Source organism: Camelus bactrianus, chromosome 12 (genome assembly GCF_048773025.1).
Source record: "Camelus bactrianus isolate YW-2024 breed Bactrian camel chromosome 12, ASM4877302v1, whole genome shotgun sequence".
Classification (NCBI taxonomy): domain Eukaryota; kingdom Metazoa; phylum Chordata; class Mammalia; order Artiodactyla; family Camelidae; genus Camelus; species Camelus bactrianus.
In genome coordinates, this window is record NC_133550.1 from 24,482,485 (window position 1) to 24,499,474 (window position 16,990).

Sequence of the window (16,990 nt, forward strand, 5' to 3'; positions counted from 1 at the left end):
TTACAATTCCAGTAAAGCAGTCTCTCTCAGGTTTTTTCAACTAATGGGTTACTTATTAGGGCAAAAGGTCCAACATGCCACCTTCCTCTTCTGCTCTTTTTTTTCTATAATAAAACACGTCATCATACATAAAGTGAAAAACCTAATGCTTTTGTTGGATGCAAAAACCGTTCATTTAGTCAGCTGAACGTTGAATCTTTTCCTATGTGCATCCTATGTTCTGTGGCTGCCGAAGCCATATTTAGTAAAGACCTTGCAGGTGGTCAGTGATCCTGAGACCATAATGGATAACAGGTAAATAAAAGGCCTCTAATGATCTCCTAAATTTTAATTAAACCCAGAGTCATTCTGTTTATAGATACAGAACAATTTTCAGAGGAAGGTTGTATTTATGCCGAAATGTGGTTCTCTGTCCACACGTGGAAAATTTATGCTAGATTGTGTTTGTCAAATGATAAAGCCTTGTTTGGCTCTATTTATAGGCTGTATTTTTGTTCCTATGGAAAATTAAACAGAACAATTTTTGTTTGGCTCTACTTATAAGCTATGTTTTTGTTCTTACTAAAAATTAAATAGAATAATTCCACTCAGGCACAGAAGCAGAGCGTCTTTCCATCTAAGAGTGTATCTGAGTTCTGCTGGCCACAAGTAGCAGTGCTTTTTGGAACTCACTTCATACCTTCAATTTGAAGACTTACTCCCTCTAACAAGTATATTGTCTTTTTTTTTTAGTCTAAAAAGTCACAAATAGTAAAATTGGCTTTGTTCTGAAACTATTAACTTTAAAATTCATAATATGTATCAAGTTATTTTCTTTTTCGATTTGCATTTGTGTTAGGATAATGATATTTGCTTCCCCTTTAAAGGATTTTAAAAATTCAGTATTTACTATAGTATCAGTGAATATTATTCGGTGATTTCGTTTACTGAGTAGGAAAGCGTTAGCAGCAGGCCTGTAACTTGTAGGTTAACTCCCTTGCAAACCACTTTTACCTTAATAGATCATTAGCTCATGTTATTATGCTCATTCGTGCATGTGAAGAATTAGAAGTTTTAATTTTCCACTAATAAAATTTCGTTATATAAATTAGCAGAAAAGGATACTTAAGCTTTTTGAAAATAAGATATTTATTTCAAGATATACATTTGTTTAGACTATTTTAATTATATAGACATATCTATAAATTATTTTTTTCTAGTATATTTAAAAAATAATTCAGTTAGCTAACTATTATATCTGATTCCTTGGTTTTGGTTTTTTTTTTGTTTTGTTTTGTTTTGTTTTAAGTTGTAGCTGAATTAATTTGACTATTTTTAGGTGACTGTTCCTTCTCCTAATAAACAGTTATTTTATATATCATCCAATATTACTATTTAGTTGTTTCTGTGAGCTTGTCTCTTAGGAAAATTCAGGCTTCTTGAAATTAGGGAACATGTCTAATTAGTTAGTGTTTAGTGCTTAGTCAGGGCTTGGGCATGGAGTATTTGCATGAAAAATACCTGCAGAATTGCACTGAAGTTCCAAGGGAATTGCCATTTCCCAGTTAGAGAAAGACAAGCCTGAGATGTCATGTTAAGAAGCTATCTGGCTGTTTCATGTGGGCCTTGGAATGCCAATTGAGAATAAAAACTGTAATGGTCAATAAAACTGTTATATTCATCTTGGCCACTCAGCACAGTTCTGTGCTAATAGCTATATGAGAAGCTACCTTAAAATTGGAAAGTAACTTGTTGAGCATAAAATCAGAGTCAGCAGGGTTGTCAGGTGAGCTAACTGACTATTGTCATCAACAGAAGGTAGCTTGACTCATTTGTCTCTGTTTTAAGGGACTAATATCAATGAAGATTATTATTCAATTGATTGATTGGTTATTATTATTATTGAATAATAATCCTCATTGATAAATGAAGGGGGAGTCAGGGAAGCTTTTCTCTTGGATGAACTTGGAAAGCTGCTACTAAATTCTTGCTTATCTACTCCCATTTAGGCTTCATGCAGAATATGCCTCTTTCGTTAACCTAGTATTTCTTCTTCATACAGATAAGAGCTTAACTTATTGGGTCTCAGCTTCAGTTATGTTATTTTAATTATACTTTTAAGTCCAGACATTTTAACTGGAATTTGAGATGAGTTACTAGAACAACTCATGCAAGTCATAGATTAATTTTTTTTTATTTAGGTATAGTGAGTTTACAATGTTATGTCAATTTATGGTGTACAGTGCAATTCTTCAGTCATACATGAATATACATATATTCATTTTCATATTCTTTTTCACCATAAGCTACTACGAGATATTGAATATATTTCCCTGTGCTATAGTGTAAACTTGTTTAACTATTTTATATATACCAGTTGGTATCTGCAAATCTTGAACTCCCAGTTTATCCATTCCCATCCTCCTCCCCTGGCAACCAGAGTCTGGTCTGTATTCTATGTCTGTGAGTCTGTTTCTGTTTTATATATAAGTTCATTTGTCTTTTTTTTTTTTTTTTTTTAAGATTCCACATATGAGTAATATCACATGGTATTTTTCTTTCTCTTTCTGGCTTACTTCACTTAGAATGACATTCTCCAGGGCCATCCACGTTGCTGTAAATGGCATTATTTTATCATTTTTAATGACTGAGTAGTATTCCATTGTATAAATATACCACAACTTCTTTATCCTGTCAACACAGATTAAATTTTTGATTAGGTTATTTCTTCAGGTTAGTTTTCTAACTCATACACTATTTTTCTATCATTTCTTTTCAGGTATTTGCTCTCTTCCTTGTTTTAGTTATATCAAGATATACAGAATAGAAAGGCATGGTCAGGATTTTTAACTTAGCATTCAAGCTCAACATCACATTGTAAAATTGTAGGCATAATGATAGGCATCCTAACTCAATGTAGGCATCCTAACTCAAGCAAATGACAACCCCATGGAGGGAAGAGTAGCTGTCCTATATAAAAACCAATGAGGCGTGGTGTGTGTGTGTTAATTTTTTTTAAGTGCCTCATATAGATAACAAAGATTTTTCTATGACTGTTACCCAACTCAAGTTTGGCTGCTCACCACTCAGAGATCAATATTTGAGAGAGACAAATGTTGGTAGAAAGGAAAGTTGCTTTTAATCAGAATGCCAGTAATCTGATGGAGATGGTGGACTTGGTGTCTGCAAAAACCAACTCTGAAGATTCAGTTCAGCCATGAATGTTTTCAAGGGAAAAGGAGAAGTCATTTCAGTTAATTGTGAGCTAGGAGTCAGAGTCATCACCCTCTCCCCTTGTGTGGAGGCATGTCGTGTAGGCTTGTTAACTTACTGTGACTTTTTAGATGCTATCTTATTCACAAAGTTTGTTCATGAGATTACTGAAGGGGAGGCTAGGGAAGAGATCTGGTTATCTGTTAATTACTTATTCCTAATTTCTACTTCTTTGATCTAGGGAAGAACCAACATGTTGAGCAAGATATTGTGGGATCAACAGACTCACAGACAAAGAAAACAAACTTATGGTTACCAATGAGGGGAAGGGGGTGGGAAGGGATAAATTGGGAGTTCGATATTTGCAGACACTAACTAATATATAAAAAATAAACAACAAATTTATACTGTATAGCACAGGGAACTATATTAAATATCTTGTAGTAATTTATGGTGAAAGAGAATATGAAAATGAATATATGTGTGTTCTTATATGACTGAAGTATTGTGCTGTACACCAGAAATTGACAAAACATTACAAACTGACCATACTTCAATAAAATATATATATATTCAAGGGAAAAGGAGAAGTCATTTCAGTTAATTGTGAGCTAGGAGTCAGAGTCATCACCCTCTCCCCTTGTGTGGAGGCATGTTGTGTAGGCTTGTTAACTTACTGTGACAACTTATATATATTTAAAAAAAGATTTGAAAGTTGTGCTAGGGCCTGAGATGAGTGTAACCTAGGGGTGCCTGGTTTAAGGTTAGTGACAAGACAAAAAGGATCTCCTACAGAGATCTCTTTCCTGCAAAAAGCTGCTTATGTGACTAAGTACAGTTATGTTTGGCCTCCCATCCTGGTTCTCTTGGTACATTGCATACACAGCATCTCTCTTCATAGTCTCTGAACAGGAATTTATTCTATGTTATCCTCTAGTGGCTCAACCAGTAAGTATAATAGGATGCCTTCCCCATTTCCCACAGCGATAGGAAAACAAGTTGTTTCTCCTGGGCGTCTCAGACAATGTAGCATTTTAAGGAACTCAGATTCAGAAGGCTGACTGCATTGAATTATTCTGTCCTGGGCTATATGCTCTTATTCATTTACTCAATTTCTCTGAGCCTCAGCTTAGTTTCTTTCTTTTTCTTTCTTTTTTTTTTTGTAAAACAGCCTTTGCAGTAATATCTTTCATTTAACTTAATGAGAAAGTGCTTTGTTTCTAATGGGATGTTAAGAAAGTAAACATCTTGCATTCCTATCATCTTCCAAACTTTATGATGCATTTTGATAATCACTGGTTTTTTGCAGTGTATCACTTAAGAATATTGCCTTTTCAAAACTTTTAAAATCATATATCTTTGAGTAAAGTAGTCTTTTGGGAATTAAATCTAGTCTGAGAGAGTCTATTCTATTTTATTCATATGATCAAAGAATAGCTGAAATTCATTGTGAAGCAGTAATGAGAAAGTGAAATTGCAAATTTCAGGGACTGAATTATGAAGAGTTTATGGAGTTTTTTCTCATCATATAAAGGATCTAAGCTCTTCTGTTTGTTTTTGACCTTAACACTGTATTATGGACCATAATGGCTAGCAGAAATGATGTGGCCAGTAAAGTTTATGATTAAGAATATTCATCTTTGTTGTTGATAGAAATCTGTTATTTTATATTTGTGGTTAAAGATTGGAGGGTTTTTTAAGATACAGAAGGCACCAAAATCACATTATATTCTTTTAAATGTGTATAACATAGTTTTTGAGTCTCAAGCACTGTATAATTTCTTCCACTGTCATCTCTCCTTGATTTTTATGAACTCTGAAAGAAAGAGCTGAATTACATTTTTTTAAAGATACTTTATAAGCAAAACTAGACACATAGAAAGGATTGGAGAATTTCCATTTAAGTGGAGAGCTACCTTTATAAATATATATTACAGTAATTTCTCAAATGGAAATGTTTTAAATTACTGTTTGCCAATCATTGCTGGAGTTGCAGTGTCTGGTTAGGGGACAGAAGGATTATTTTAATTTGATTTCTGACTAGTGATCTTTGAAGCCAGCTCAATGCCAAATATATTAACATGTGTGATATTTCCTTTTCTTTCTAGAAATATTTGGAGACATAGTCTCTCTTTTTTTTTTTTTTTTTTTTTTTTACCTGTGTTGTTCGGTTGACTGTGTGTTTTTTTTCTTTGCTGAAATCCCCTCCCAGGGTCAGGTAGCCACAGGCTCTTCCCATTGTTTTTTTTTTTTCTCTTCATTGTTTCTCCTTTTCTTGGGCTGGAGCCCTCCTCCTTGCCTGCCTGCCTGCCCCGGCTTCCCAACCCCATGACCTCACAGTTGACTATGCTTTTATTTTCTCAGTGTTTAGTGATTCCATGGAAGCAGTCATTTTTTGAGAATCTGAAATACAAAAGGCTATCAGGTTGATATAAAAAAAGGCCTTTCAGATACCAAGCATGGAACAGATAAAAGCACATGACTGGTTGTACTGGTAGGAGAATAGGACTGGTTAAACATGAGATTTTATTTTAAGTATTAAACATAAAAATGTAATTTAACTATTATAAATTATTACCAGTTAATGGAGGATGGAAATGAAGCACACATTTAACTTTTGGAACTTTCAGGCTGTCATTCCAGATAGCCAAAGTTTTCAAACAAGGAAATAACTTCAAATTGTCACTTTTTAGAAAAAGAAAGTTTTAGATAGAAATTTTTCTAATTAATTGACTGCCTTATTAATCAGAACATACTGAACTTAACTTTTCTTTGATTACTCAGGGTTCCTGTTATGAGCATAAAGTACAGGACTGTGTTAGTATCTTTGAAAGTAACAGGACACCCCAACATTAGGGGAATCCAGACTTTCACACTTTCTGATTTTCCATTTTTATTATCTTGTAGATGTGGAAATACCTGTAAACAAGAAAAAAATAATGCTAACAATGGTCTTTTTAATCTTTTCCACTTTTGAAAAAAAAAAAAACTTTCAAAAAGGATCTGTACTTTCATCTTAGATTCCCAAACCACAATAACAACATAAAACTCTTTTCAGGGTTGATGTCACACACGTGCCAAGAGATGGTACTTTGCTGTTGCCTTCTAATTGTATGGATTGATTTGATCATGTGCTCTGAATCCCAAACAATTTTGGATTAGTAACAATTGACAGTTCAATTCAGGAAACATTTCTGAGCGTCTATATACTAATTAATGAAGGGATGAAAAGAAACTTAAAACAGTTAATTCTCTCAAAGAGATTTTAATCTTGTAATGTGGAAAGTCTTGTTATCTGTCCATTCTTTATCCCTCTGCTTCTGGACCTCCAGTGATGTTCAGTTTGAATAAGTACAAGCAGATCTTTAGCAAAATTTTATTTAGTCGTGTACATATATAATACATGAACATGTTACATATATGTAATACAGCAGACCCTTGAACAAAATGGGTTTGAACTGCACACGTCCACTTACACTGTCTTTTCTCAAGTTAGGAAAGTTTTCAGCTATTATGTCTTCAAATATGTTCTCAGCCTCTTTCTCCTTCTGGGACCCATTTAATGTGAATTATTAGTGTCTTTGATGTTGTCCCAGAGGTCTTTTAAACTGTCCTCATTTCTTTTTAAAACCGTAAATACTACAGCACTACAAGATCTGTGTCTAGTTGGATCCACTGGATGTAGAACTGAGGATATGAAGGACACGAGTATGTAAAGAGCCAACTATAAAGTTATACGTGGATTTTCAACTGAGGAGGATCAGTGTCCAACTCCACATTGTTCAAGGGTCAACTGTATATATGCACATTTATATACTTTATATATTTATATAAATATTCTACTGTTACATTCGTCTAACATTTTCTCTTTTATTCGACAGAAATCTCCTTGACAGAGACACGTTTTCTAAATCGGATCCAAGTAAGTATCTATTACTTGCTTTTTGAAACAGTTTCCCTATTTTACTCACTTGATTCTGCAAAAAAAAATTGTATGAATATCAGAGTTCCTAATTTAAGAGTTTGTTTTAAAGCCTAGAAAGCAAGAAGGGGTATGGTCTCAGGCCCTGCGTTCTCATTCATCTACCTGGGCAGTACTCTGGCTAATGGGAGAGAATTGCTCAGCATTTTGAGAATGAGATGAAAAGGCAGATGACTGCAATGTAGGACAGTTCACTTTGAAATTAAAACCTCACTGTATAGCCATATGGTAAAAATTTTATTTGAGAGATACCTGTAATGAGCCATAGTTTTAAGTGATCCTGTCACAGAGTAATAATGTTCCTTCGTTATGAATAAATGCAGGATATAAAGGCATGCACAACTAAGTGAAATATACAACATCTCGAATGACCTGAATTTTTTGATTCCTAATTACATATTGAAAATTGGAGATGACTTGTAAAATGAAAGGCAGTTTAAATTAGAAAATGGCAGAATTAATGTATAAATCAAGTAATGAGTCCAAATCTTGTAATATTTAGAAATTGATATCTGGAGGCTCTTCGTATCTACAAATGTGTGAACCTTTGTAGTTTAATTACAGGAGAAAGTTTTCGTAAGATGACAGAAAAATTCTTGAGGTAGTCAGTGGAGAAAAGGCATTACAATTTGTGGATATTAAAAATTCCTATGGCTCATTTGACAAATGGCTGGGGTATTTTTCATCCCTTAATCTTTACCCCAAATTCTTAATCTCTCTTTTTGCAACTTACTTTCGTGGTTGACAGGAATTCTTACTTATTTACAAATATTGAGGGTAGGAGTTACAGTTAGTAAGTGTACAGTATGATTTGCTCCAGATTGTCCTTTCTGTGATGGCTTTGTGTTGTAGGTGTCCTAGGAAGAGCTTGACTTACGGCTAGTAGCATACTGAAATATTTCAAACTGTTTAAATATAGTTAAAAATTATCTATATCTGTAGTGTAATGTAGATAAAGGCATTAGCAAATAATCATATTTTTTTGTGCCAAACTGTATATATGTTAAATTCTAAAGACCTGATACAGTTTTTTGCTTCTTTAAAAGAATTTTTAATCATGTCATGATTTATTAACAATGTTCTTGCCAGAGTAAGGTTAGGAATTAGGAATTAATTTTAATGTAGCTTTTGGACACCTGAAAAAATAAATTCTATACATTTATATCTGATGTTTGTAAAAAATGTTCAGATATATTTTTTGTTTCATCTTTTGTAGTTTGTGTCTTATATGTACAAGGAGTTGGAAATAAAGAATGGAGAGAGGTAAGTATTGAAATTTTTAAAAATACCACTGTGCTGGAAGACATGGTATAAGTTACAATGTGCTCAAGATGATACTTCCCTGTTTTCAGTTACTTTAAGTCTTCTTCAATCTGAAGATTGAATTTCTTTTTCATTTTATTTCATTTCAATTTGATGAAAGCAATCTTTGTGTTTTGTTTTTAATAATCCTCAGTGTTTGGCTCATTTATGATCTTTCTATGGAATTATCTAGCCTTGAAATTTGCATTTTCCTAAGTCTTACATAAATTTAATGTGTTCCAATTCTGACATAATTGAAGTCTGGATTTAGTCTCACTTTTTGAGGTCAACCGATGATTCTATAAAATACTGCTTTAAAGGGTTTTAAGAAGTGTGATGCTTGATATCAGTTATCACCTGCTTTTGACAGTAATGTTACTTGAGAATAAAGTAGAAACCCAGTTTCCTAATACAAATAATATGGTTGAATGGAGTAAAATCATGGAGGCAGAATTATAATTTTTCATGGTAAATTATTTTATTTATTTATATTGCAATATAGTTGATGTACAATATTATATGTTACAAGTGTGCAGTATACTGAGTCATGAGTTTTAAAGGTGATTCTCCTTTTATAGTTATTATAAGGTAGAGGCTGTATTACCTGTGTTGTATAATACATCCTTGAAGCTTATTTTATACATAATAGTTTGTACCTCTTACCTCCGTACCCCTATGTTGCCCCTCCCCCCACTCCCCTCTGATAACCACTAGTTTGTTCTCTGTATCTGCGAGTCTATTTCTTTTATGTTATATTCTCTAGTTTGTTGTATTTTTTAGACTCTACATATAAATGATATCATACAGTATTTTTCTTCTCTGTCTGACTTATTTCACTTAGCATAACCCCCTCCAAGTCCATCCACGGTGTTAACTCTCTTCTAACTGTTTGGTAGAATTCACCTGTGGAAGTATCTAGTCCTGGACTTTTGTTTATTGGGAGTATTTTAATTACTGATTCAATTTTATTACTGGTAAATTGTTTGTTCATATTTTCTCTTTCTATCTGGTTCAGTTTGGGGAGATTGTATGTTTCTAAGAATGTGTCCATTTCCTCTAGGTTTCCATTTTATTGGCATATAGTTATTTGTAATAGTCTCTTCCGATCCTTTTATTTCTGTGGTGTCAGTTGTAACATCTCCTATTTCATTTCTGATTTTACTGATTTGGGCCCTCTCCCTTTTTTCTTGATGAGTCTGGCTAAATGTTTAATGATTTTGGTTCTCTTTTCAAAGAACCAGTTTCATTGATTTTTTTTTCTTTTTCTTTTTCTTTCTTTCTTTCTTTCTTTTTTTTTTTTAGTCTCTATTTCATTTCTTCTTTTCTGCTCTTTATGATTTCTTTCCTTCTACTAATTTTGGGTTTTGTTTGTTCTTTATCCAGTTGCTTTAGGCGTTAGGTTAAGTTGTTTTTTTGAATTTTTTCTTGAATCCTGAGTTATGCTTGTATTACTATAAACTTCCCTCTTGAAATTGTTTTTGCTGCATCCCATGTGTTTTAGATCATCATGTTTTCATTTTCATTTATCTCTAGGTATTTTTTGATTTCCTCTTTGATTGCTTAAGTGATCCATTAATTGTTTAGTAGCATATTGTTTAGGCACCTTGTATTTGTGTTTTTTGCAGTTTTTTTTCTTCTGGTTTATTTCTAGTCTCATAGTGTGGACTAGATGTGGATGGCATGCCCTTTATATGTCAGTTTAGTCCATCTGGTCTAATGTGTCATTTAAGGCCAATGTTTCTTTATTAATTTTCCATCTGGATGATCTGTCCCTTGATGTAAGTGGGGTGTTAAAATCCCCCTACTATTATTGTGTTACTGTTGATTTTTCCTTTTATGTCTGTTAATATTTGCTTAATGTATTTAAGTGTGCCTATGTTGAGTGCATATATATTTACAATTATATCTTGGATTGATCCCTTGATCATTATGTGGTGTCCTTGTGACCGTCATTGCTTTACAGTCTGTTTTATCTGATATAAATGTTGCTAATTCCACACTTTCTTTTGATTTCCATTTGAATGGCTTTCTTTTTGCATCCCCTCACTTTAGTCTGTGTGTGTCTTTAGATCTGAAATGAGTCTCTTATAGGTGGTGTATATACAGGTCTTGTTTTTGTATCCATTTGGCCACTATATGTCTTTTGTTTGGAGCATTTAGTCCATTTACATTTAAGGTAGTTATTGATATGTATATTCTTATTGCTATTTTGTTGATTGGTTTATTTTTGTAGGTCTTTTTTTTCTTTTCTTCTTCTTTTGTTCTGTTTTCTTGTGATTTAATGACTATGTTTGGCATCATATTTGGGTTCCTTTTTATTTTGTGTGTATTAGTATGTTTTTGGTTTGTGATTACCATGAGGTTTTTATACAGATATGTATACATATATATATGTGTATATATATATGTAAATGCTTGTTTTAAGTTGCTGATGTCTTAATTTCAAATGCATTTTAAATGCCTTGCATTTATACTCTCTTCCCTTCATGATTACTGTTTTTGATACCACATTTTACATCTAATTGTTTTCTGTATCACTTCACTGCTTATTGTAACTATGGATGATTTTACTACTTTCATCTGTTAACCTTTCTACTAGCTTTGTGTGTGGATGATTTCCCACCTTTGCTGTGTGTTTGCCTTTATCCATGAGATTTTTCATTTCATAATTTTTATGTTTCTTGTTTTGGCTCTTTTTTTGCCTAGAGAAGTTCCTTTACTATTTCTCATAAAGCTGGTTTGGTGATGCTGAATCTGTAAAGCTTTCAATGTCTCCATCAAGTCAAAACAAGAGCCTTTCTGGGTAGGGTAATCTTGGTTATAGGTTTTTCCCTTTCATCACTTTAAATGTATCAAGCCACTCCCTTCTGGCCTCAGTTTCTACTGAAAAATCAGCTGATAGCGTTATGGGAGTTCTCTTGTATGTTATTTGTTGCTTTTCCATCCTTCTTTTAATATTTATCTCTAATTTTTGTCATACTAGTTACAATGTGTTTTGATGTGTTCCTCTTTGGGTTAATCTTGAATGACATTCTCTGTGCTTCCTGTACTTAGATGACTGTGTCTTTTCTCAGGTTAGGGAAGTTTTCAGCTATTATGTCTTGAAATATGTTCTCAGCCTCCTTATCCTTCTGGGACCCATTTAATGTGAATATTAGTGTCTGATGTTGTCCCAGAGGTCTTTTAAACTGTCCTCATTTTTAAAATTCTTTTGATTGTTCTTTATATTTTCTAACTCTTTGTTTAAAAGTTCTAACTTTTTGCTCTGTGCATCCATTTTTCTCCTAAATTCTTTGATCATCTTTAACATCACTAGCCTGAAATATTTTTTGAATAGATTGCCTATCTGTATTTCGCTTAGTCCTTTTTCTGGGGTTTTATCTTGTTCCATCATCTGGAGCATGTTCTTCTGTCTCCTCATTTTGCCTAAGGTGTATTTTTATGTGTCTTGTAGGTTAGTTATGTTTTAGGACCTTGGAGAAGTGGCCTTCTGTAACAGATGTCCTGTGTGTCCAGCAGCACATTCCCCCCTTGTCACCCAAGCTGTACGCTCTAGGGGTTCCCCCAAAGAGGGCTGAGTGGGTCCTTTTGTTGTGATCCACTTATGTGGGCAGTCCGGTAGTCTAGGTTGGCTTTTGGTTCAGTTGGTTGCAATGCCTTGCCTTGTGTGGAGTCTACTGGCTGTTGGTTGGTGGGACTGAAAAACCCCAGGGGCCCTGGCTTAGTGGTGGCTCACAGGTGGGTGGAGTCAGGGTTCAGAAGACTCCAGCTGTTGCTGGTGTTTGTGATGCCAGGGCCTGGAGTTAGTTGCCAGACTCCTGGCTGGTAGAGGCAGGTCTGGTTGCAGGGCCCAGGGCTCCCATAGGTTGGGAGTCCTGGTTCCTGACACGTTTGAGTACAGGGTCTATGTTGTCTTGAAGCTTCGTGGGCCTGCAGTTTGGGCAAAGGCCAGGCCCACCTGCTCTCATGGTGGCGTCTAGCCTGCTTGGGGCAAGCTGGGTTCGCAGGCTGTGAGATTGTGGTTTACCTGCATCTGGTGTCTGCCCCCTGGTGGGTGAGGCTGGTCTAGCGGCTAGGGCAGGCTTCCTGAAGGGCAGAGCCCAGGCCCAGGGGGTGCTGGGACTGTTGCATGCCCACTGGTGGGTGGAGGGTATCCTGGGCCCTGTGGTGGGCAGGGCCATGTCTCAAGCCCAGTGTGTGCTCCGGAGTTCCTTAAGTAGCCTGTCTGTGGATGGGTGGTGCTGTGTCCCCGCCCAGTTAATTGCTTGGCCTGAGGCTTCCCAGCAGTGGTGCCTGTAGGCGTTGGGGTATGCCCAGCTATTAGTGCTAATGAGCTAGATGGAGGCTTTCATGACGGTGCCCACCGGCAGCAGTTTCCTTGTGGTAGAAGGGCCCATATAAGAATGGCTGCCATCAGAGTCTTTGTCCCCAGAGTGATCTGCAGTTGGCTCATGCCTCTCTGAGTTACTCTCCAAGACCGGTAAGTAGTTCTTGCCCACACTTCTGTCAAATTACTGCTTTTGCCCTGTCTTCCAGACCATGTTAGATTTTTTTGTGCACCCTTTAAGAGTGGAGTCTCTATTTCCCCCAGTGCTTTGAGACTTCCCCCAAATTAAGCCCTGCTGGTCTTCAAAGCCAAATGCTCTGAGGGCCCATCTTCCTGGTGCAGGACCCCCAGGCTTGGGAGCCTGATGTGGGGTTCAGAACTCTCATTCATGTGGGACAACCTGTGCAATGTAATTATTCTCCAGTTTGTGGGTCACCCATCCTGGGGTATGGGATGTGACTGTATCGTGAGTCCAACCCCTTCTACCCAACTTATTGTGGTTCCTTCTTCATGTATTTCGTTGTAGAAGATCTTTTCTGGTAGGTTCTGGTCTTTTTCATCGATAGCTGCTCTGTAAATAGTTGTGATTTTAGTGTGCTCCTGAGAGGAGGTGAGCTCAGGGCCTTTCCACTCTGCCACCTTGCTGATCTTCTCCAGAATTATTATTTTATTTAACTTATTTTCTAGAATATTTCCACATTCAGATGGAAGGGTGATCACTGGAGGGGACGGGAACATATGAAAATAAAAGGCATTTCTCTCTGCTTGTAGTTGCTGGCTATTCCAGGAAGTTAGTGCATTGTTTTAATGAGGTTACAGATTCTGGCAAGATTTCCCTGGTGAGATGTGTGCTATTTGTTGCCACAGATTAGTCTGCAGCCACCCTTTGTACCAAGGTGTCTAAACTGTGAAAGGGAAGGTGAGAATAATAAGATCATTATAATTTATTCTCAAACCTGGGAGAATAAACCAATTCAAAAATTGTACTGATAATGGGTCGGTGGGCTACTGAGCACCAGTTTCTCATAGCTAATTGCTTCTTTACATTTCCATATGGTTATTCAATATTTATCTCAAATTCTAGATTTCCAAATGTAAATCCATCATCTTTACTCTGTGCCTGCTTCTTCTTTGCTCCACATTTAGCTAATAACATCAACAGCCAAAACATCAAACTGCAATCTTTTCAGTGATCCTGGATTTTTTTCTCCCAAAGCTTTCTTACTGAATTTGTTGTTCAGTGCTATGACTTTTTGTTCATAAAATAAACTTAGATGAGCCACTCTTTTATTCAGACCTATTATATCCTTTGTCTTTCTTGTTACAACATTCTCCAATCTCAGTCCTTGCCCCACTCTCACATGTTACTCTAATTATTCCTTTGATTATTTTCCTAAGAGACGTGCTGACTCCTGTTACTCACTTTAGGTGACCTTTCTCGAAGGCCTGGGACAGTCCAGTGGAACTGTTGATGGACGACAGGCATCAGGCCAGATGGAGATGAGCCTTTACCAGGAGTGCTCAGAAAATAATATTACTTGAGGGACTAAGAAAGGAACTGAGATAAATATACATAAGGTACAGGACCTGGCATCTCAGCCAATACAGATCCCTAACGATGAGGCTTTCCTACTGCCTAACCAATGAGATATGCATTTCTTTTTTTAATTTACAAAGTCTTTCCTAATAATCATGACTACTGTTTGAAGCTCTTTGGAATATTGACTAATTTAGTTTGCACAACAGCCTTCAGAGGTAGATGCCATTATAATCCTTATTTTATATATGAGGAAACTAAAGCACAGAAAACCTAAGTGACTTGAACAAAATTACCCAGTTGTAAATAACAGAATGGGGATTTTCACCCAGGACATGTGGCTCCACGGTCCCTGATTTGCAGAATCCTTATCTGATCCTAACCATCACATTCTGGTTTTATTAATGGAAAGGAATTCTATAAGTTGATCTTTGGGGCTTTATTCATATTTTCTTAAGCTTGGCTTTGAATGAAAAACAAATAGGAGGTGTACTATTTAGAGAAAATGGCATAATAACATAAATCAGGAAACAGTATTTTACTTATTTATTTTTTTCTCTTTGAAGGGGTAGAATGTATAAGTAAGAGGGAATAATACATCAGATGGGTATAAAAGCAAAGTAGAAATTGAGAAATAGGACAGAGAATTATATGGAGTGGTCAGGGAAAAGATTGATGAAGATGCGGAGATACCAGTTAAGAAGCAGTTTCAATATATAGTATTTCAAAAGAGTTTAAAGTGTTAAGAACTAGAGAATGGTCTGGAAGAATAGAAAGGAAGTGCCAGATGCAAGAGACAGCATTTTGCTGGTAATTTCCACTGTATTTAGCATTTAATTGAACTAGGTGGATAAGGAAAGGGGTGAAAAAAATGAAATGCACTATACGTATATTATTAAATCCCCACAAAACCATTTGAGAAAAGTCAGTTTTTAAATTTTGAGAGCCAGTTTGATACAGTGGTTAAGGGAGTTCGCTTGACCTCTTAGTGACTGTTTCCTCATCTGAAATGTTGGGAATTAGGCCGATGATTCTAGCTCACACAGCTGTTGTGAGGATTACATTTTAACCATGACTACATGTGACTGGTGCATAGAAAGCACTATCTGATGAAGGCTACATTGGTAGTCTAAGGAATCAAAATGCTTTGTAAGGATAATGGAACTAGTAAGTGGCAGGTAAGTAAATCCCTGCATTATAATATTCTGTAAAATTCATTGCACAAGCCCAGCAGTTGATGAGAAAATGACCTATGAGATTTACTTGGCCTCAGACCTAATATGCGGTGTTACATACCTGCTAAAAAGCTAGTGCAATCTGTGGATGCATTGATGGATGTGCAGTGCTTAACCTCAAGGAAGATAATGCTATTATGTTGGGCTACATGAAGTTGTCATTTTTTGTAGGTCAAAAATGGTTGAGTTTGGCAATTCATGTGATACAATCAAATACTCCTCTATTTTGCTCTGGTGGGAGCAAATCTAGATTATTACTTTTCAGTTCTACATTTGAGACCATTGAAATGCCAAGTATATACTTGACAGCTACCATCTTGAAGAAAGAGATGGACACCATGCCATAGGAATGAAGGGATGTTTAACTTGAAAAATGCAAAGACTCTGAATAGTCATAATAATTGTCTTCAAATTCTTAAAAGTATTTTGATTTAGAAATAGGGGTATAGTTACTTGATGTTGAAACAAAAAAGGAGGAAGCAAAAAGTTTGGCTCAAACGTTGAAGAGACAAACAGGCATTATTTAGTTCACAGTGAGGGAGACTTTTGTAACATTTTAACATTTCAAGTATCCTGCAGTAGAATGGAATGGGTTTCCTAGAACAGTATCCTGGAATTAGAACTGTAGCGGATGTCCTGTATTCAAACAGGGGCTGGACTGAGTCATCAGGAAAAAAAAGTTAGACTTGGTTAGCATTAATTACTTGCAAGTCTGTGATTTTATGATGCTATGGAGTTCATAAAAGTGTTTCGCACATTTTATCAGTTTGTCCCATTATCTTTTAAGTATTGAACATTATTTTACAAAATAATAGTAAGGACCTCTCTGATAATTACTCTTAGGGTATTTGGAATTAGATAAGTAAAACAACTTTATAGATACTTTATTAATAATTTTAGATATATTCATCCATTTATCATTTTGACCTAAGTTCATTGGGTGCCTATCATGCAGCTACAGTGGTGGAAAAAGTTTAAAATAGACAGTATTTTTACCTCAAGAGGATATAATTTAATTGAAGAGTTTTACCAGCAACTTCAGTGTGTCTATACAATTCATTTACTGATTTAGGTATCAATACTATGTCAATAATATTGTGTTTGTATTTGAATTTAAATGTATTCTGGAAACGTATATATTAACTAACCACATGATTTTATGTTCTGGGATGAATTACTTTTAGATAGTAAGGTGGAATAAAAAAGAAAAATGAGCTTAAAATATATTGAAACAAACACTCCAAATAAAGTGATAGAAAAATTATTTAAAATTAATCTGTAGTTGAAGTCTGCAAGTTTACAATTATATCTGACACTATTAGAATTACTTGCATATCTTCAATAAAATCTGTCTAAAGATTGTGAATTATCAAAGTAATTTTAAAACTAAAATGATGTTTCAGTGCATAATAATT

General features: G+C 35.3%; 1 protein-coding gene across 5 annotated transcripts in view; it reads left to right on the plus strand.

Annotated features, from left to right (window-relative positions):
- CPNE8 (copine 8) overlaps positions 1 to 16,990 on the plus strand; it is a 195,654-nt gene that overhangs the window by 31,961 nt on the left and 146,703 nt on the right. For 4 of the 5 annotated variants that reach the window (XM_045507043.2, XM_074375046.1, XM_074375045.1 and 1 more), the window contains exons 2-3: positions 7,074 to 7,114; positions 8,391 to 8,437. In XM_045507043.2, coding sequence (XP_045362999.2) covers positions 7,074 to 7,114; positions 8,391 to 8,437 — 88 coding nt within the window. Of the gene's footprint in view, positions 1 to 148; positions 295 to 7,073; positions 7,115 to 8,390; positions 8,438 to 16,990 lie in introns of those variants that run through there. The other variant, XM_074375044.1, reaches the window with a different exon arrangement.